The 20,967-nt window shown below is 43.0% G+C and overlaps 1 protein-coding gene across 1 annotated transcript; it reads left to right on the top strand.

Moving 5' to 3' along the window:
- The first annotated feature begins 576 nt into the window (after positions 1-576).
- LOC105946413 (vomeronasal type-2 receptor 26) lies at positions 577-18,277 on the top strand. Its single transcript, XM_031895182.1, has 6 exons — positions 577-911; positions 2,245-2,536; positions 6,166-6,975; positions 8,103-8,330; positions 14,595-14,718; positions 17,358-18,277. Exons 1-6 carry the CDS (start codon positions 577-579, stop codon positions 18,275-18,277), a joined length of 2,709 nt encoding a protein of 902 aa, XP_031751042.1.
- The last annotated feature ends 2,690 nt before the right edge of the window (positions 18,278-20,967 follow it).

The following is a 20,967-nucleotide window of genomic DNA, read 5'->3' on the forward strand; positions in this document are numbered from 1 at the left end:
TGCGATCGCATCTTTGGACCAACTTGCCAGCCCCCTTGGCTCGTTGCCGAGGGGGTTGGGGGCACAGCTGACTGGGTTCCATTTGTTTCATAGTCTTCGTCATTGCATTCCCTATAGGTTGGTGTTGGTTAGCAGAATGCTCTAAACTCCTAATAAATTCCTGGGTTGTAAAGTTTTACACATTACATCAAGTTTAAAACCAAATCATATGTAATGAACCCACAAATAAAGGCTTGGGACTAAAATGCCAGTGTGTATATAAGAGTGCAAATGAAGACAAGTCTTATACAAGTCTTATAAAACCGTCTTCCCAAGTTACGTATATATTTAGTTCAGGTTGAAGAAAAATATAATTACTGGGTATAAAAGCATCACAGTGTTAATATATTTTAACAGTTACATAGTTAAGTTGGGTTGGGCAGTTGGTTATTGACTAACAATTACAATGTGACATTTCCAGAATAGATGGGAGCTCCCCCCGGTGGCTGTGCCTATATACATTCTACTGAGCAAATCCTCTCTCTGCTCTCTATAAAATGAGGGTTGGATGAGCCAGTCCATCATTCTGTTCTACACATGCAGCCTAATTCTGGACCCCATGTTGGACAACTACTGGCAAAACGCTCTGATCTACTGCTTTATATTAGTTACATTTGCCTTTCTGGAGGTGCAGTGGTGGAAGCCATGGCTTTCCTGGAGCTGATCTACCTGACAGCCCTGTATATAACAACCTGCAGTTCGAAGATTCAGACCAAGAAACCTGCCTGCCATCTGGAGATCATTAAAACATATGAGGAGTATGAATACATGAAAGAGGGAGATATAATGATTGCAGGGGTGTTTACTGTAAATACCCTGATAGTTCCAATTAGCTATCCAATGGACTTTTATAACAGTATGTTGTGTGTTGGGTAAGTTCTTGTAGTGCTATGGCACGAGTTCAGACATTGCAGTAATGTGTCAAGGAAATAACACCCACACACAGTACTATATATACTATATGATATTTATCCCTACTGGAATCAAGTTTAAGACAATTTACTGCAGAACCCTATTTATTATCAGTACCATAAACAAATTATTCTTTTGACTGCATAAATGATTTACTTGTCTTGTATGGATTACCTTCTTTCTGAAGCAGTAACCTTCATTTTACTGGATTGTGTTTGCTATCTGGTCTCTCTGTACAATCATATTTAATAGGTGACAAAGCCAATAATAAGGGACCTCATTGGTGGAGGGTTTATAAAGCCACAGAAAGAATGAGGGCACTGGCACTGCAGTCGCTTGGTCAAACCAAAAAGCAAATATAAAAGAAGTGCAATTCATTTTATAGAATACATTTATCAAGCATATTGCATTTAGGGAGCACACCCTTCTTTACTTTTGGCATATTTAATATGTGGTCTAATCAACATGTAATGGGGCTGGTAGAGTCCCATCACAGGGAAAGGAGTTTCATAGGCCTTTGTTGTAAGAAGTAGGCATTTCACATTGTGGTACAATGAACCAAGGCAGAATTTATAGAACAGCTTCTTACAGAGAGGAGAGATTGTGGAGCACTGGAAGTCAGGCTCAGAGTATATTATAATCATATATTATAATAAAGACTTCTCCAGTGAATCCTTGTACATCCCTATTCACACAGCATTAATAAAGCTGCCCCTATCTCAGTCATGTTCAGCATACATTGCCTGAGCTTCTCCTGAGCTTCTCACTACAGCTCCAATAGGTCCTACTAACATTCTCCTGAATGCCCTAATCCCTAACTGCCGCACAATCGCCTGGGATCCTAACCCCAAATACTCACTCCTTGTTGGGACAACAGACTGTCCTTGCTGGCTCACCTGGCTTTCTTTCACTCTTAATCTGATACCAATCTTCTAACTTCAGCTCTCACAAGTTACAGCCTCCCACGTGGTGTGGCTCTGTGGTCTCTTGTGCTGTCAGGTAGGTTTTTTATGCTCTTGACCAAACAGAAAGTTTGTGGCACTGTGAATCCCCCAAGGGCCAACCTTAAAGGTACCACCTAATGGCTGCATCTACTTGCACATTGCCTAACTATTTACATTACAATATAATAGATATATTTCACCTCTTTATGAAAGAAGCTAGAACAGTTTGAGACATACACCCAAAGCAAAGTGGCCACTTACACAGTATTATATAGGATTATAGATGAATATTATTTGAATAAGCTCAATTAAGAACTCAAGATTGATGAAAATCTTCTTATCTTCCCAGTGCTCTTGCAAAGAATTACAGACAATTTGTGGATTTTCTTTTTGCCATTGAGAACATTAACAAAGACCCAGTTCTATTACCCAACCTTACACTGGGGTACCATATATACGACTCCTGTGGGGACCCCCGGAAGGCTGTGAGGAGCGTGTTCCAAATATTATCTGGTACCAGGGAGCCGGTTCCCAATTACTCCTGTGTGGGAAAGAGAAACATTGCTGGATTTATCGGGGATCTCACCTCAGAGACAACGGTGCCCATAGCCCAGATTCTCAATGTGTATGGCTATGCACAGGTAGGAATATTGGTGGTAAATAGAATAGTGCATTTTGCTCACAAACGATGACCCTTAAGGAGACCAAACAAAACAACCTGCACAAACCTTTTATTAGCTTCCCCCGTAAATGATAGAATAATTGTTTACAAACTGCCACAGCAGTTCCTGCAAACAATAAAACACAGCAGGCATAATTTATTACTTGTAGGGCAGGGTGCAAAGTACAAAAGAAGTAGTGCAACCGGCCTTAGTTTTTTCACTTTGCACCCTGCCCCGGCACAAAGACAAACTGCATAAACTGCTATAAAACCAAACCTTTTCCCATAGAGACAAATGCAATCCAACAAGAAAAACTTATCTCTCTGTTGAAAACTCTATTGCAATTTATGGGGGAAAAGTGAAGTAAGAAAAAATGTTTTATCCTCAAATTAAATCTTATTCATAAGTTATTCATAAGATAACCACACTATAATGCTATCTCATGGAACAGAATATGGCCCAAAGTCCTTTAACTCAGTCCACAAATACAGTCTCAAGTGCTCTTAAACACAGTAACTGTAAGAAGTAATTCTCACTCCAAAGTTGGCTTCTTATGCTCTAATCTCCAGGCAAGTCCAGCACCTACAGACATGCAGTGTGGCTACTAGCCTCTTTAGACACTCCAATGGGGTTTCCCTACAGGTGGTTGTCCCTCCAGTCTGGATTCCTCACAGGAGCTTTATCTCTGCCTTCCCTGCCCCAGCATGTTCCAAAGACTGCTTCTGGTGGGGCCTTCCAGCACTTTGAGTCACATGCAGCTCCCTGATCTCTGGAACCTTGTCTGCCCTGCTCCTGGCTTCCTCTGCCAGGATTAATTCACAAAATGTCTTAATGTCCTCAGTGCAGGGATCCCCAACCTTTTATAACCATGAGCCACATTCAATTGAAAAAACTGTTGGGGAGCAACTCAAGCATTACAAAATGTTCTTGGGGGTCCTAATAAGACCCAATAAGCTATAATTGGCTACTTAATAGCCCCTATATGGACTGGCAGCCTTCAGAAGGCTCTGTTTGGCATTATACTTGGTTTTTATGCAACCAAAAGTTGTCTCCCTACCAGAACTATCTACTTTGAGGCCACTGGGAGCAACATCCAAGGGGTTGGTGAGCAACATGGTGCCCCTGAGCCACTGGTTGGGTAACACTGCCTTAGTGTAATGATAATGGGTGAGTGCGGAGGATCTCTTATCCTTGTCTGGACACATTTTGTGGTCAGATCCTTGCTGCACCTATTTGTTAAATTTTGTCTGGAGGTGAGCACAACTCTCCTTTATGCTATGGCTCCCTTCAGAAGACACAAGCTTAGTGCCTTGCTCCACTACAGGGGATCAATGCAAGAGGGTGGTAAATACAGGGGTCCAGCACTCCATCCCTACATATAAATTACTAAGCCACTATCAACACGAGTTCACTCCCTCCATAAACACTCCGTGCGACAGCAAGCTGGCAATTTAAAACAGAATTCACCGGAAAAACAGTGTAAAAAGCTGTGGACAATTAATGGAGAAGTTTGTCGCCCAAATGCCAGATTTTATGCCGTTTGTTTATGTAACTTCCATTTGAAGAAAAACGCATTCAAAAATGACTTTTTTTATGCCGGTTTTTACACTGCGAAGCCTGGAGATGTGTGGCGAATTTTGTTACCGTTTTTTACTCAGCATGATAAATAGGCCTCTTAGTGATGAGGGTTTTTTTATTAAAAATGACAGCCGCACATAACAGGGTAGAAAAAGTTGCATGGGTTGGTGCATTACATTGCCTTAGGTTAGTGCCACAGGCCTTACTCAATACTACGGGAACCATAACATTTTCTAAATTCATTGTTCTGGGCAAGAGTTTTTACAAATCGGTCATGGGGTTGGATCTTCTTTACCAGGAATAAGAAGCAATTAAACAATTATTTTTTCTTTTGTTAACATATTTATTACCAAAAGACCAACACTTTTTTTACTTGATGAAGTTGACCTATTAGCTGGCTGTAAGACTAAGGGGCACATTCACTAATCCACGAATGGACCGTTTTTTTCGTAATGATCGGTATTTTTCCGACTTTTTCGTCGCCGTTGCGAATTTGTTGTATATTTTCCATGACTTTTTCATTGCCGGCGTGAAAAAAACATATTGTTGCGCCGAGTATGAAAGTTTCGGATTCATTCATGCTTCGGTATCATGACTTTCCTTGGGCCGGGTTGGAGCTGCAGAGTGCCATTGAGCCCTATGGGAGACTTTCCTTGGGCCGGGTTGGAGCTGCAGAGTGCCATTGAGCCCTATGGGAGACTTTCCTTGGGCCGGGTTGGAGCTGCAGAGTGCCATTGAGCCCTATGGGAGGCTTTCCTTGGGCCGGGTTGGAGCTGCAGAGTGCCATTGAGCCCTATGGGAGACTTTCCTTGGGCCGGGTTGGAGCTGCAGAGTGCCATTGAGCCTTATGGGAAACTTTCCTTGGGCCGGGTTGGAGCTGCAGAGTGCCATTGAGCCCTATGGGAGACTTTCCTTGAGCCGGGTTAGAGCTGCAGAATCCCATTGAGCCCTATGGGAGACTTTCCTTGGGCCAGGTCGGAGCTGCAGAGTGCCATTGAACCCTATGGGAGACTGGGCCAGGTTGGAGCTGCAGAGTGCCATTGAGCCCTATGGGAGACTTTCCTTGGGCTGGGTTGGAGCTGCAGAGCGCCATTGAGCCCTATGGGAGACTTTCCTTGGGCTGGGTTGGAGCTGCAGAGTGCCATTGAGCCCTATGGGAGACTTTCCTTGGGCCGGGTTGGAGCTGCAGAGTGCCATTGAGCCCTATGGGAGACTTTCCTTGGGCCGGGTTGGAGCTGCAGAGTGCCATTGAGCCCTATGGGAGACTTTCCTTGGGCCGGGTTGGAGCTGCAGAGTGCCACTGAGCCCTATGGGAGACTTTCCTTGGGCCGGGTTGGAGCTGCAGAGTGCCATTGAGCCCTATGGGAGACTTTCCTTGGGCCGGGTTGGAGCTGCAGAGTGCCATTGAGCCCTATGGGAGACTTTCCTTGGGCCGGGTTGGAGCTGCAGAGTGCCATTGAGCCCTATGGGAGACTTTCCTTGGGCCGGGTTGGAGCTGCAGAGTGCCATTGAGCCCTATGGGAGACTTTCCTTGGGCCGGGTTGGAGCTGCAGAGTGCCATTGAGCCCTATGGGAGACTTTCCTTGGGCCGGGTTGGAGCTGCAGAGTGCCATTGAGCCCTATGGGAGACTTTCTTGGACCTGGTTGGAGCTGCACAGTGCCATTTATTCCTATGGAAGGCTTCCAAAATCATGCAAAGTCAGAAAGTTTTTTACGCCATTCAAGCATGTTCAATACGAAAAAGACAAAAAAGTCGCAAAATTTTTGTTTCCAATCCGATTTTTTCCCATTCTGGATTCAGATTCGTGGATTAGTAAATCTCCCACTTAGTGACTATTGCTCACTAGAATGCCATAAGGTTTAGAGCAACTATAATGATTTACCCATTACTAATATCAGGGCACACTACTCCTGTTACCCCTTTATCAGGGTGCTGTCTTGTTTCCAGAATGGTCCATGATGTATCAATTCCCCTTTATTTGCTGATGTGTCTTCTTTTCTTCTTCTTCTGGTTTTTTTTTTCATGATAGATCAGTTACGGAGCTACAGACCCATCGCTCAGCGACAGACACGCTTTCCCGTACTTTTTCAGGATGGTGCAAAGTGATCATAGTCATTATTTGGCTTTAAGCAAGTTACTGAAATATTTTAAATGGACGTGGATTGGAATTATTAGATTTAATGATAATAGTGGAGAAAAAGAACTTCAACTGCTGAGCAGCTATCTGTCGGTGGAAGGGATATGTGTTGAGTTCACTATAAAGATAAGCAATTATATTGAGAATATTGCTGTGTATAAAATGTATAGGGAGATCATCCAGAAATCCTCCACCAGTGTCATTATACTTTGTGGGACTCCTTCCGTCAATTTTGTTGGGACATTCATAAACATGACAGACGTGTTCCGTACAAAGACGTTGGTCATTTCTTCTACTGTAGCAGCTAATCACAATATCATAGATTATCATCTAGAACTATTCCACGGCAGTTTGGGATTTGTGCAACATGCAATATATTCTCTAGATAGTCCCCAAATGAGATCATTCATAGAAAGTCTCCATCCACTCAGAAACCCAGAAGACAAATTGCTGGAAGACATTTGGATGCAATACCATTTATGTTTGTCGGAAGATCCAAATAAAAATGATTTGTACGAAAGAGTTTATGCATTTAAGCTTCACAACTGTACAAGACAAGACAATATTACAGATATTCTCAGTATCGACAGTAAATTGCATTTTCCCCCTGTACATTTTGCAGTTCATATTATGTCTGGGGCACTTCATAAAATGCAAAATACCTCTGAGAAGAGCAAAACTGGGCATTATTATAAGTACAAGGTAAACCTTTTCTAGCATGTACATGTAATCATTCAGCAATGGGCAGTGTGTTGGAGAGGCGGCAACAGTGAGAGATATAATGTAGAGAAAAAGAGACACAATAGAGAGAGTAGAAGACAAATTCTATGCAAGAAAGAAAGACAAAAGAACCAAACAAGCACACAGTATAATCAGATTTCAGCACAGCTACAAAAAATTATTTACAGTAAAGTAAGAAAAAGTTCTACCCAACAACACATTCATGCTCACAAGCCATGAGACATACGAGTAGACAATTATGTAACAACAATTATATCAGTGCTGTCCAACTGGCAGCCTGTGGGCCCCAATCAAAGTCTTAATACTTACCTTGTGTAAACTTGAAAAGGTATCAGTACTAAGATTAACTCACACCTCAGATTTGGGCTGTAAGCCCCTGCATTGCCCACACCTGTAATACCCTGAGACCACAAAGGTTTTCGTTCATCCAGGTCATGGTATATCTAGTATAAGTAAATCTAGAGCAACTGGACTTGCTGATTAATCATCAAAGACTCTTCTATACTCATCCGAGCAGCTTCTTCAGTTCAACTGACTGGTATGGGAAGTCCTCAACATATGTACTCTTCCACTAATCCAATCACAATGGTGTTTTGTAAAACTTCAGAGAGGTGGCACTTAAAACTGACAGAGGTGTTACTGTGATAGGATTACCAAAATGTCATGTCATAGAGACTTTATTTTAGTTTTTGGTGTGCTACCTCCATTAACGTGGATATGGTCTTTAAAAAATTTATTGTGATATCATGGGTGTGGTTTGAGGTGGGTGTGCTTTAAAAACAGGGAGTGGTCAGAAAAATTCCAGCTCTTGGTACCACAGAATTTAGACAGCACTATATTATATACTATTTAAAATAACCCCCCCCCCCTCAAACATCAAAATACAGCTCAGAGGATACACTCACAGACAGAGCCAAAAGCAAAATAATGGAGGGAAGAGCCAAACAAATAAATTGAATAGACACAGAACATAGAAAATTTTATTATAATGATACATTTATTTAACAAACAAATGAAAGCTTCTAAAATATCTTCAATTTCAGACACAAAGAGATTGCTATTGACTGACTCTATCTTTCCCTTAATAGCTGCATCACTATCTGAAAAACATTCAATACAAAACAATAAAGAATAAAACCAACATTTTTAACGAGAATGGAGAGTTAATCGGTGAATACTTGATATATAATTACATCATGGATCCGGGCGCACAAGTAATTGTGAATTATCTGGGATTGTTTAATCCCTGGGCATCGTCCAATCAGAAGCTAGAGATTGCATCCTCCAAAATACGCTGGAAAACCAACGACAGCAAGGTCAGAGACTAATTGAAAGGAGAAGGAAATGCAAAGAGTGAATTTTTTCATGGATTCACAGCAAAATTCTGCATTTCACCATTGGCTAATTTTTTTGTAAAAATTGCATCAAAAAAGATGCAGTCGTGTCAAAAAAAAGGTGCAGTACCAGCATTTCACAATTTTTTCATTGCAAATTTTTCCACAGTTTCGCAAATGTTTCAGTGAAATGGGTAAGATTCACTCATCACTACTCTTACTGATGAGAATTTCTTACCTGAGACCCCAGGTTTGTGCTCCCATTGCCTGAAATCTGCTCTGAACTAGGGGACTAGCGCATCCCCATCTCCTTCCTCTTCCCGGATTCTCTCAGACCTTTACACATGCTTTAGAAAGGCATTATATTAACTAGCAATGAGCAAATCTGTTTCATTTCACATCAACGAAAACATTTGCGAAACACATTAAAGTTCATAGGCAACTTTTTTTACGCACAACAATTTCAATGCACACAACATTTTTATGTGCTTATATGCTGTGTAATATGGATACAGTGGGTACTTCACTTGTTGATAGGATGGAAACATGTTGTTATGGTGAAACATGATTTATTATAGGGAGTGAATAATGAAATAAACAGATACAAAAGTCCTTACAACAAGCCAGTGGTCAGAGGCAGGCAGCAACACAACACAAGTCCATATAACAGGCAGAGGGTCAGGACTGGCAGCAAGCAAGGAGGGTCCAAATAACAGGCAGTGGTCAGAGGCAGTCTGAAGACAAAGAGTCAATAAACAGGCAGAGGTCAATACCAGGAGATCCAACCAAGGTCAGGAGCAGGAGCAGAGGAACAGGGTATAGTACACGGAACCAGGCAGGAACATGGGCAGGAATCAGGCAGGAACCAGGTAGGAACACGGGAAGGAGTCAGGCAGGAACACGGGCAGGAACATGGGCAGGAATCAGGCAGAAACCAGGCAGGAACATGGGCAGGAACAAGGGCAGGAATCAGGCAGGAACACGGGCAGGAATCAGGAAGGAACCAGGCAGGAACATGGGTAGGAGTCAGGCAGGAACCAGGCCGGAACACGGGCAGGAACACTGGCAGGAATAAGGCAGGTATCAGGCAGGAACACGGGCAGGTTTTAGGCAGGAACATGGGCAGGAGTAAGGCAGGAACCAGGCAGGAACATGGACAGGAATCAGGCAGGAACACAGGTAGGAGTCAGGCAGGAATCAGGCAGAAACACGGGCAGGAGTCAGGTAGGAACAAGCAGGAATACGGGCAGGAGTCAGGCAGGAACCAGGCAGGAACATGGGAAGGAATCAGGCAGGAACCAGGCAGGAACACGGGTAGGAATCAGGCAGGAACATGGGCAGGACTTAGGCAGGAACACGGGCAGGAGTCAGGCAGGAATCAGGCAGGAACAGGGGCAGGACTTAGGCAGTAACATGGGCAGGAATCAGGCAGGAACCAGGCAGGAACACAGGCAGAAGTAAGGCAGGAACACAGGTAGGAGTCAGGCAGGAGTCAGGCAGAAACACGGGCAGGAGTCAGGTAGGAACAAGGCAGGAACACAGGCAGGAATCAGGCAGGAACCAGGCAGGAGTCAGACAGGAACATGGGCAGGAACCAGGCAGGAACACGGGCAGGAGTCAGGCAGGGACCAGGCAGAAACATGGGCAGGAATCAGGCAGGAACACGGGTAGGAGTCAGGCAGGAATCAGGCAGAAACATGAGAAGGAGTCCGGCAGGAACCAGAAAGGAACACAGGCAGGAATCAGGCAGGAACCAGGTAGGAACACGGGAAGGAGTCAGGCAGGAACACGGGCAGGAACATGGGCAGGAATCAGGCAGAAACCAGGCAGGAACATGGGCAGGAACAAGGGCAGGAATCAGGCAGGAACACGGGCAGGAATCAGGAAGGAACCAGGCAGGAACATGGGTAGGAGTCAGGCAGGAACCAGGCCGGAACACGGGCAGGAACACTGGCAGGAATAAGGCAGGTATCAGGCAGGAACACGGGCAGGTTTTAGGCAGGAACATGGGCAGGAGTAAGGCAGGAACCAGGCAGGAACATGGACAGGAATCAGGCAGGAACACAGGTAGGAGTCAGGCAGGAATCAGGCAGAAACACGGGCAGGAGTCAGGTAGGAACAAGCAGGAATACGGGCAGGAGTCAGGCAGGAACCAGGCAGGAACATGGGAAGGAATCAGGCAGGAACCAGGCAGGAACACGGGTAGGAATCAGGCAGGAACATGGGCAGGACTTAGGCAGGAACACGGGCAGGAGTCAGGCAGGAATCAGGCAGGAACAGGGGCAGGACTTAGGCAGTAACATGGGCAGGAATCAGGCAGGAACCAGGCAGGAACACAGGCAGAAGTAAGGCAGGAACACAGGTAGGAGTCAGGCAGGAGTCAGGCAGAAACACGGGCAGGAGTCAGGTAGGAACAAGGCAGGAACACAGGCAGGAATCAGGCAGGAACCAGGCAGGAGTCAGACAGGAACATGGGCAGGAACCAGGCAGGAACACGGGCAGGAGTCAGGCAGGGACCAGGCAGAAACATGGGCAGGAATCAGGCAGGAACACGGGTAGGAGTCAGGCAGGAATCAGGCAGAAACATGAGAAGGAGTCCGGCAGGAACCAGAAAGGAACACAGGCAGGAATCAGGCAGGAACCAGGCAGGAAAACAGGTAGGAGTCAGGCAGGAACCAGGCAGGAACACGGGCAGGAATCAGGCTGAAACACGGTTAGGAGTCAGGAAGGAACCAGGCAGGAACACAGGCAGGAATCAGGCAGGAACCAGGCAGAAAACAGGTAGGAGTCAGGCAGGAACCAGGCAGCAACACGGGCAGGAATCAGGCAGGAACATGGGCAGGAATCAGGCAGGAACACGGGCAAGAGTCAAAAAGGAACCAGGCAGGAACACGGGCAGGAATCAGGCAGGAACACGGGTTGGAGTCAGGCAGGAACCAGGCAGGAACACGGGCAGGAATCAGGCAGGAACCAGGCAGGAACACGGGCAGGAATCAGGCAGGAACCAGGCAGGAACACGGCAGGAGTCAGGCAGGAACATGTGCAGGAGTCAGGCAGGAACCAGGAAGGAACAAGGGCAGGAATCAGGGAGGAACACAGGCAAGACTCGGGAAGGAATCAGGCAGGAACATGGGCAAGACTCGGGGAGGAATCAGGCAGGAACATGGGCAGGAAACGGGTGGCAACCAGCCAGGTACAGTCTCTGGATCAAGCTATAAGGCTTTAATGATCAAGCAATCAGGGGCAGCTTGTAACAGGCTTATAAACCCCATTAAATGCCAGATTACAAACACCTGGGCTTACTGAGGGAGGAGGAGGTGAGCATGAAGAAATACTAACTGAACAGTATTTAGCAATATGTGTAGGACTCAATCCCCAAGGTCTCCAGTGGCTCAACAAGGTAATGTATGACCAGTTTGCCATACAGCCCAGAGTTTGAGCACAGGCAGGTCCTGATAATAGGCATCTTTTGTCCTGGCAATTTTTTTTTTGTCAGGGAATTTTTGCCACAGCTTTGTGAAACAATTCACCAGTGGTGAAACCCGGAATTTCACTGCTTATCACTAATATTAACCTCTCATTTTTACTATTTGAATTCCCCATTGCATCAGTTTTGTATCTGCTGTCAAAATCCATAATATTATTGATAAGCCTATGGGAATATCAGCTGAAGTGGGGCCTGGTTTAGTAGCGCATAGAGGGAAAAGTACGATACGCATGCCAAATGGACACAAATATGAAAAAAAAGGCAATGAAAATGATCTATATAAGTTATGGGTTTCTATGTAACAGTAATGATGAATCTCACTCACTCATTTGGAAAAGATTTGGTAGAATCATAATTTTAAAATAGGTATCATTATGGGGTCCATTTATGTTTGTATTTTTTCCCGCAATTCATATTTTTTTGCTTTAAAAACACATTTTTTCATTTACAAAAATGCACGTTTTCCACCATTTATTATGTGTCAAAACACATAATAACTCAAATGGGAAAATGTCCCATCTACAAGCTGTTGAGATCATGTAGAATTCAATGGGGGGGTGGCTATTAATTCAAGTAAAAATTCTTTTGATTTGAGGTATTTGGGTTTTTTCTTCCTGTTTCTCTTTTTTTAGTGTGGGTTTTAATAAACAAGTAGATATTTGTGCTTTTTTAAAAAGTGAGTTTAATCATGGTAGAAAACAATCTTACAAAATTACAAAATTAAATATACAGAAAAATACATAATACATGGCATATATACAGTACCATTAGTGATAAGCAAATCTGACGCATTTTGTTTCACCAAAAAATTTGCAAAACACTGAAAATTTGTGAATACATTGAAGTGCACATTTTTTTAGTAGCGAAATCTGGTAAAAAAAATTTGATCATCTCTAAATATAATAAAAAATTCAGCAAAAAGGAAGTCTCTGCCACATAGAGGTATAATGTATATATGTATGTATGTATTTATAACTTTATTTATAAAGCACCACAAGGGTAGGCAGCGCTGTACAGTCTTACAATATACAGAATTACACACAGGGAGGGCAAGTGATATAATAAATACAATAAATAAGTATAAATACACAGAGATTAAGTGCCATGTGGTATGAGACACAGTAGGAAGGAGGTCCCTGCCCCGTAGAGCTTACAATCTGAGTGGTTGGGTAACATACAGGCACAAATTGGAAGGTAAGAGTGCACCAGGTATGGGCATTTGCCCTTAAAGAACAGGAAGTGGGGGTGGTAATTCTGGAGGCTGTTTAGAGTTATTTTACTCGTAGAAAAAAAAAGGTATACTTATTCTTTAAGTGCAGGACTAGGCAAAATAATGTCTTAGTGCTCCAGAAGGTAACAGCTGAGTTTTTTCTTAAAGAGAGTGGGTGAGTTTTCCCTACGGAGGGATTCAGGGATAGAGTTCCAGAGGGAAGGAGCAGTGAGATAGAAAGGGTTAAGCCAAGAGAGCGCAGTGGGTGTGGATGGTGTAAAGAGACAGAAGCTCTGAGAGGAGCGGAGGAGACGACCAGGAACGTGCAGGGAGACCAGTGAGGGAATGTAGTGAGGGGCAGGGAGACCAGTGAGGGAATGTAGTGAGGAGCAGAGAGACCAGTGAGGGAATGTAGTGAGGAGCAGGGAGACCAGTGAGGGAATGTAGTGAGGAGCAGGGAGATCAGTGAGGGAATGTAGTAAGGAGCAGGGAGACCAGTGAGGGAATGTAGTGAGGAGCAGGGAGACCAGTGAGGGAATGTAGTGAGGAGCAGGGAGACCAGTGAGGGAATGTAGTGAGGAGCAGGGAGACCAGTGAGGGAATGTAGTGAGGAGCAGGGAGACCAGTGAGGGAATGTAGTGAGGAGCAGGGAGACCAGCAAGGGAATGTAGTGAGGAGCAGGGAGACCAGTGAGGGAATGTAGTGAGGAGTAGGGAGACCAGTGAGGGAATGTAGTGAGGAGCAGAGGAGGGAAGGGCTTTGAATGTTAGCAGAAGGATTTTGTAAGCTTTACAATCATTGTGGGTGGGTAAATTATAGACACAAATAGGAAGGTAACAAGTGCACACATTCAAAATAATTGGGCCACTGGCCCATAAGTGCCAAGATGAAATCATATGTCACGTTCTTAATGAAGAACCCAACATTAAAAATCAGATGTAAGGAACTGGAATACAAAAAAGGGAGTTGAGATATTCAGGAAGGTATGAAGATGCACAAGACAAGTAAGAGATTAAGGTTGGGGCACAATGTTTGGAAGTTAAGAGGACTATAATGATCAACTATAGTGATGAGCGAATCAGTCCCGTTTCGCCATAAACATTGCAAAATGACAAGAAAATTCGTGAAACAGCAAAAAATCCATGAAACGCATTTGTCGCACAACTTTTTTGTTGCCCTCATCTTTTTTTTTTGTTGCCTGCGTCTTATTTTTGTCACAACTGTGCCTAAGTTGCCGTAACCGTGCCCATTTTTTTTACATGCAACTTTTTTGACGCTCAATAAATTTTTCGGCTGGGAATTTTCACGGAAGTTTTGTGAAACAATTCACCAATGGCGAATCCATGGCTGGCGAAAAAATCAACTACAATCACACAATATCCTATCCTCAATGATAGGCTGCCACATACAGTTTCATAAGCTAGCCAATAAGAACTTCACTGATCCAGTTGGTATTTATATTTTCAAAAGGCCATTACAAAATAATTAAAAAATATATATTTTATTATAACACAAAAAAACCAGTAAGTCTTTTCATTTTCTGTTTTAGATCCCAAGAGCTCAGTGCTCAGATAACTGCCCCCCTGGATTCAGAAAGGCCCCAAATCCTGGAGCCCAGACCTGCTGCTATGACTGTGTCCCGTGTCCAACTGGAGACATTTCTACCACAACTGGTATAATGGAATGACTGAGATAGATCATGTTAAGTGGCCAATTACCATCAAATGACATGCCTTACCCCCTTGGTGCAACGCCAATATGTAGAATGTTAGTTTTTTTGCAGAGCATTTTTGAGCAGTTTAGATAGCAGTATATCATTCATACACAAAGCTCATCTACTATTATACGTTTTACTAAAAACAATGTAAAACCACCACAGAGAAAAAATACACAGAGTTATTTACAGTATATCGGAAAGCGCAGTGAACAAATTGGCATTTTTTTCACATAATGTGGTGGTTTCCCCAGAACTCCTGCATTGTTGTGCTCCCCGGGGAGTGTTGCGCCTGATGCAATTGGGGCCAATGCATTTGGAATAGCCAAATGGCCTTTATATTCTCATTTCCAGTGTATGCTGTGAGGGTGAAGGGGGCATACAATTGACACAGGGTACGGAAGGAACCCCAGATCTACTGTTGCTCCAGAGGTAAACGTAGGAAATTAATTGCACCATCTGAATACTCTGTCTGTACAACTTTATAAATATTTTCATAGAGGAATCATGTCTTACATAGTAAAATAGTAACATAGTAAGTTGGGTTGAAAAAAGACATATGTCCATCAAGTTCAACCATAATGCCTATATATAACCTGCCTAACTAGTAGTTGATCCAGAGGAAGGCAAAAAACCCCATCTGAAGCCTCTCTAATTTGCCGCAGAGGGGAAAAAATTCCTTCCTGACTCCAAGATGGCAATCGGACCAGTCCCTGGATCAACTAGTACTGAGAGCTATCTCCCATAACCCTGTATTCCCTCACTTGTACTGAGAGCTATCCCCCCTACCCCTGTATTCCCTCACTTGTACTGAGAGCTCCCCCCTACCCCTGTATTCCCTCACTTGTACTGAGAGCTATCTCCCCTACCCCTGTATTCCCTCACTTGTACTGAGAGCTATCCCCCCTACCCCTGTATTCCCTCACTTGTACTGAGAGCTATCTCCCCTACCCCTGTATTCCCTCACTTGTACTGAGAGCTATCTCCCCTACCCCTGTATTCCCTCACTTGTACTGAGAGCTATCTCCCCTACCCCTGTATTCCCTCACTTGTACTGAGAGCTATCCCCCCTACCCCTGTATTCCCTCACTTGTACTGAGAGCTATCTCCCCTACCCCTGTATTCCCTCACTTGTACTGAGAGCTATCTCCCCTACCCCTGTATTCCCTCACTTGTACTGAGAGCTATCTCCTCTACCCCTGTATTCCCTCACTTGTACTGAGAGCTATCTCCCATACCCCTGTATTCCCTCACTTGTACTGAGAGCTATCTCCCCTACCCCTGTATTCCCTCACTTGTACTGAGAGCTATCCCCCCTACCCCTGTATTCCCTCACTTGTACTGAGAGCTATCTCCCATACCCCTGTATTCCCTCACTTGTACTGAGAGCTATCTCCCATACCCCTGTATTCCCTCACTTGAACTGAGAGCTATCTCCCCTACCCCTGTATTCCCTCACGTGTACTGAGAGCTATCCCCCCTACCCCTGTATTCCCTCACTTGAACTGAGAGCTATCTCCCCTACCCCTGTATTCCCTCACTTGTACTGAGAGCTATCTCCCCTACCCCTGTATTCCCTCACTTGTACTGAGAGCTATCCCCCTACCCCTGTATTCCCTCACTTGTACTGAGAGCTATCTCCCATACCCCTGTATTCCCTCACTTGAACTGAGAGCTATCTCCCCTACCCCTGTATTCCCTCACTTGTACTGAGAGCTATCCCCCCTACCCCTGTATTCCCTCACTTGTACTGAGAGCTATCCCCCCTACCCCTGTATTCCCTCACTTGTACTGAGAGCTATCCCCCCTACCCCTGTATTCCCTCACTTGTACTGAGAGCTATCTCCCATACCCCTGTATTCCCTCACTTGCTAAGAATCCATCCAGCCCCTATATAAAGTTATATAATGTATCAGCCAGCACGACTGATTCGGGGAGGGGGGACCCCAGAACCTCACAGCTCTCACTGTAAAAAATCCTTTCCGAATATTTAAATGGAACCTCCCTTCTTCTAAACGGAGTGGGTGCCCTCGTGCCCGTTGGAAGGACCTACTGGTAAATAAAACATTAGAGAGGTTATTATATGATCCCTTTATATATTTATACATAGTTATCATGTCACCTCTTAAGCGCCTCTTCTCCAGTGTAAACAGACCCAACTGGGCCAGTCTTTCTTCATAAATGAGACTTCCCATACCCTTTACCAGCTTAGTTGCCCTTCTCTGGACCCTCTCTAACTCAATAATGTCCCATTTGAGCACTGGAGACCAAAACTGAACAGCATATTCTAGATGGGGCCTTACCAGCGCTCTGTAAAGGGGAAGAATAACCCCCTCCTCCCGTGAATCTATACCCCTTTTAATACAGCTCAAAACCTTGTTTGCCCTTGCAGCTGCTGCCTGGCATTGCTTGCTACAGCCAAGTTTATTATCTACAAGGACTCCAAGCTCCTTCTCCATTATGGATTTGCCTAGTGCAGTCCCATTAAGGGTATACGGGGCTTGCATATTTTTACATCCCAGGTGCATGACCTTACATTTATCCTTATATTTATCTTGATGTCTCCTTGTTAGTTGCTATGTTACTATATCTTTTCAGACAGTGAAATATGTACCCGATGCCCAGACATGGAATGGCCCAATGAGAACAAGAATCAATGTATCATCAGAAACGAAGAGTTTCTCTCGTACAATAATTATATGATTTCTGTATTTTTTTCATCAATTTCAGTTCTGTTTTTTCTTACAACTCTACTAATACTAGGCGTCTTCATTACATTCCGGAACTCCCCCATAGTGAGAGCCAACAACCGGAGCCTGAGCTTCCTCCTCCTTGTCTCCATCAAGCTGAGCTTCCTCAGTGTGTTTCTGTTCCTCGGTCGCCCTGTGGATATAACCTGCATGCTGCGCATCATCACTTTTGGAATCACCTTCTCCATAGCTGTCTCTTCTCTCCTGGCCAAGACTATCATGGTTTGTGTTGCTTTCAAAGCCACCAAGCCAGGGAGCTCATGGAGAAAATGGCTGGGAGTCAAACTGTCCAATTCTGTAGTCTTGTTCTGCTCATCCATTCAAATAATCATCTGCATGACTTGGTTGGCCATTTCTCCTCCCTTTCAGGAACTGGACATTCACACTTCCCCTGGAACCATCATCATTCAGTGCAATGAGGGCTCAGCTATTGGCTTTTACTCAGTTATTGGGTATATGGGGCTTCTGGCAGCTGTTAGTTTTGTTTTAGCATTTTTAGCTCGGAGCTTACCGGACAGTTTTAATGAGGCCAAGTACATCACTTTCAGCATGCTGCTCTTCTGCAGTGTTTGGATCACAATGATCCCGGCCTATCTGAGCACCAAAGGCAAAAACACTGTGTGTGTGGAGATATTTGCCATACTCACCTCAAGCGCGGGGCTTTTAGCCTCTATATTTCTGCCCAAATGTTACATTATTTTATTGAGACCTGAAATGAACATGAAATCAGTTATGTTTGGGAATAAAACCAAAATATTATTCAAATAACATTAATATATGAAGTTGTGTATGCAAATGATCCTTGCAAATATTAGTTAGTTAGTTATTACAGGTGTGGAACCCATTATCCAGAATGCTCAGGACCTGCGGTTTTCTGGATGATGGATCTTTCTGTAATTTGGATTTCCATACTTTAAGTCTATTAAAAAATTATTTAAACAGTAAATAAACCCCATGAGATTGTTTTGCCTCCAAAAAAGATTGATTATATCTTAGTTGGGATCAAGTACAGGTACTGTTTTATTATTACAGAGAAAAGGGAATCATTTAACCATTAAATAAACCCAATAGGGCTGTTCTGCCCCAATAAGGGGTAATTATATCTTAGTTGGGATCAAGTACAGGTACTGTTTTATTATTACAGAGAAAAGGGAATCATTTAACCATTAAATAAACCCAATAGGGCTGTTCTGCCCCAATAAGGGGTAATTATATCTTAGTTGGGATCAAGTACAGGTACTGTTTTATTATTACAGAGAAAAGGGAATTATTTAACCATTAAATAAACCCAATAGGGCTGTTCTGCCCCAATAAGGGGTAATTATATCTTAGTTGGGATCAAGTACAGGTACTGTTTTATTATTACAGAGAAAAGGGAATCATTTAACCATGAAATAAACCCAATAGGGCTGTTCTGCCCCAATAAGGGGTAATTATATCTTAGTTGGGATCTGTCCGAGTTAGTTATATATATACTGTATATATAATGCTCGTAATTCTATAATGACTCGTATCTATATACTCCAATGATCCTCCACTAGGGATATATGATTCTCGCCCACAGTGAGTAAGTCAATCTTGGATTTAAATAAATACTTACTCAAATCGAGCCTGGCCCCGAAGTTCCCCCTGGGCCTGACCTGAACCATTCAGATTCACAAAGGATATTAACCAGACAGCTTTATTAGAGGTATACATTAATACAGAGTATTACAATACAGAGTATTAAATAATAGCTCACACATCCTGAAAGCTCGTGAGGACGTAAGGGAACAAAGTCAAGTACAAAAATGTTGCCATTTAACAATTTCTTCCTACTTGGGGCTGATCCCATGGCAGCCAATCATTAGCCTTGTTTTAGCATAACTGTGTCTCTCTGTCCATCTTTAGGAAAGGATAAAGTGTCTCACTATCCCAGCACAATAGCCCAAAAAGGTATCTCTCTGGTAAGAAATCTACATCAGCGCAGCGTCCCAAATGGTATTTGTGCAGTTGGTGTGTCTGAGACTATTTGTGACATTCTTAACCTTGCACTAGGGATACTTGTGACAGGAGAAACAGATGGATTCCTTGTTCTGTAAACATTCTAAGGCCCAAGTACAGTAAATAGAATGACCTCTGGTCTTGATGTCTAAAATCAACCTACAAGTGCAGTTGTTCTGTGCCTGTGTCCTGTTCAATATCTTTGTCCTTTGATAATAACTAAAATAAACATGTTTATAGCATAAACCTAAAACACCAATATCTACACTCCCCCACTTTTTTTCTTCTAATATAGGCAAAATCCACAAACTAGCACAGTTGGCTGAAAACAAAAATACATATATAAAAAAGAGAGAAAAAATTAAGAAAAGTATAGTGCATCTAAAGTTTTAAATGCATACTAACATTACTGAAAAAATTGACTTTAACATATGGAAACAAGATGTTTCCTAAAGTATTATTTGCATGTCCTTTAGCCGAGTCTAAAACTACTGAAACAGATCTGGTTCTCTGGTCAGTCTGATGCTTTAAACACCTACAAAATAAAACATACATTAGAAAAAATTCACAACAGTGCAGATGGTTACCCTCGAATAAATAATACCAACACAATACTAGATTCCTAAGTCTGATACCAAAAGAGATGTATAAATGCAAAATTGTCTAATTTAATTCATTTACAACCTTTTATAGAGATTATGGAACCCAGCATAGCTTTCTTCTACTATTAACCTAACCTCCATTATCAAAGCAAAGCAAGAGGTTTTCCTTTCTAGGATTAAACTTTTTACACTTTTGGTGTAATTTATCTGTATATCTTGTTGCTGCTGTTATGGTTCTTACATACAGATGGTTAAATACAAGTAATTCAAATGCAAAGGTTGGGTCAGTTGCAGCATTCAGATGTTCAAAACCCATCAATAACTTCTTATTACATTCAACTAACATTGGTGCAATATTGGATATTTTAGAGTCAGTTGGATATACTCTGTTAGTTGCATTAGTAAAGGTGTTACAATTATCAGTTTCTTGTTTAATGATAGCACATTTCTTATTATTTCTCCTCCTTTTTAAATAACATGATCTGTCACTGTTATCTGTTAGTTGGTTTATACTGTGCTGGAGGAGGGCAGCTGATTGTCTACAATTTTTTAACTGAACCAGCAGTTTTTCTATATAAGTTTTCTGTAAACTGTTGCTGACCAGCAGCTTTACAGTTAATGGCAGTGAAGTAATTACTAAATCCATTGATTTACTTGTAATCTTCCCCATTTTATTAAATCAACTCTATTATTGAGTATTGGGATACAGTAACCAGACTGTCCTCTATTCAACTTTCATTTCTCTTAAATGGCCAGCCACTTATTCTTAAAACATATAACAAGACAATGGGTTACAAAAGGAAAAGTTAACAAGACAAGGGTTATAAAAGCTTCTGTGCTGCCTGGCGAAACAGTACTTTGAGATACATTATT

This window comes from Xenopus tropicalis, chromosome 1 (genome assembly GCF_000004195.4).
Source record: "Xenopus tropicalis strain Nigerian chromosome 1, UCB_Xtro_10.0, whole genome shotgun sequence".
Classification (NCBI taxonomy): domain Eukaryota; kingdom Metazoa; phylum Chordata; class Amphibia; order Anura; family Pipidae; genus Xenopus; species Xenopus tropicalis.

Bases quoted from the DNA above. Each gene is read 5' to 3' on its own strand.
- LOC105946413 (XM_031895182.1), top strand. From the start codon at position 577: ATGCAGCCTAATTCTGGACCCCATGTTGGACAACTACTGGCAAAACGC. The intron at 912-2,244 runs GTAAGTTCTTGT...TTATCTTCCCAG, and splicing joins AACAGTATGTTGTGTGTTGG to TGCTCTTGCAAAGAATTACA. The intron at 2,537-6,165 runs GTAGGAATATTG...TTTTCATGATAG, and splicing joins ATGTGTATGGCTATGCACAG to ATCAGTTACGGAGCTACAGA.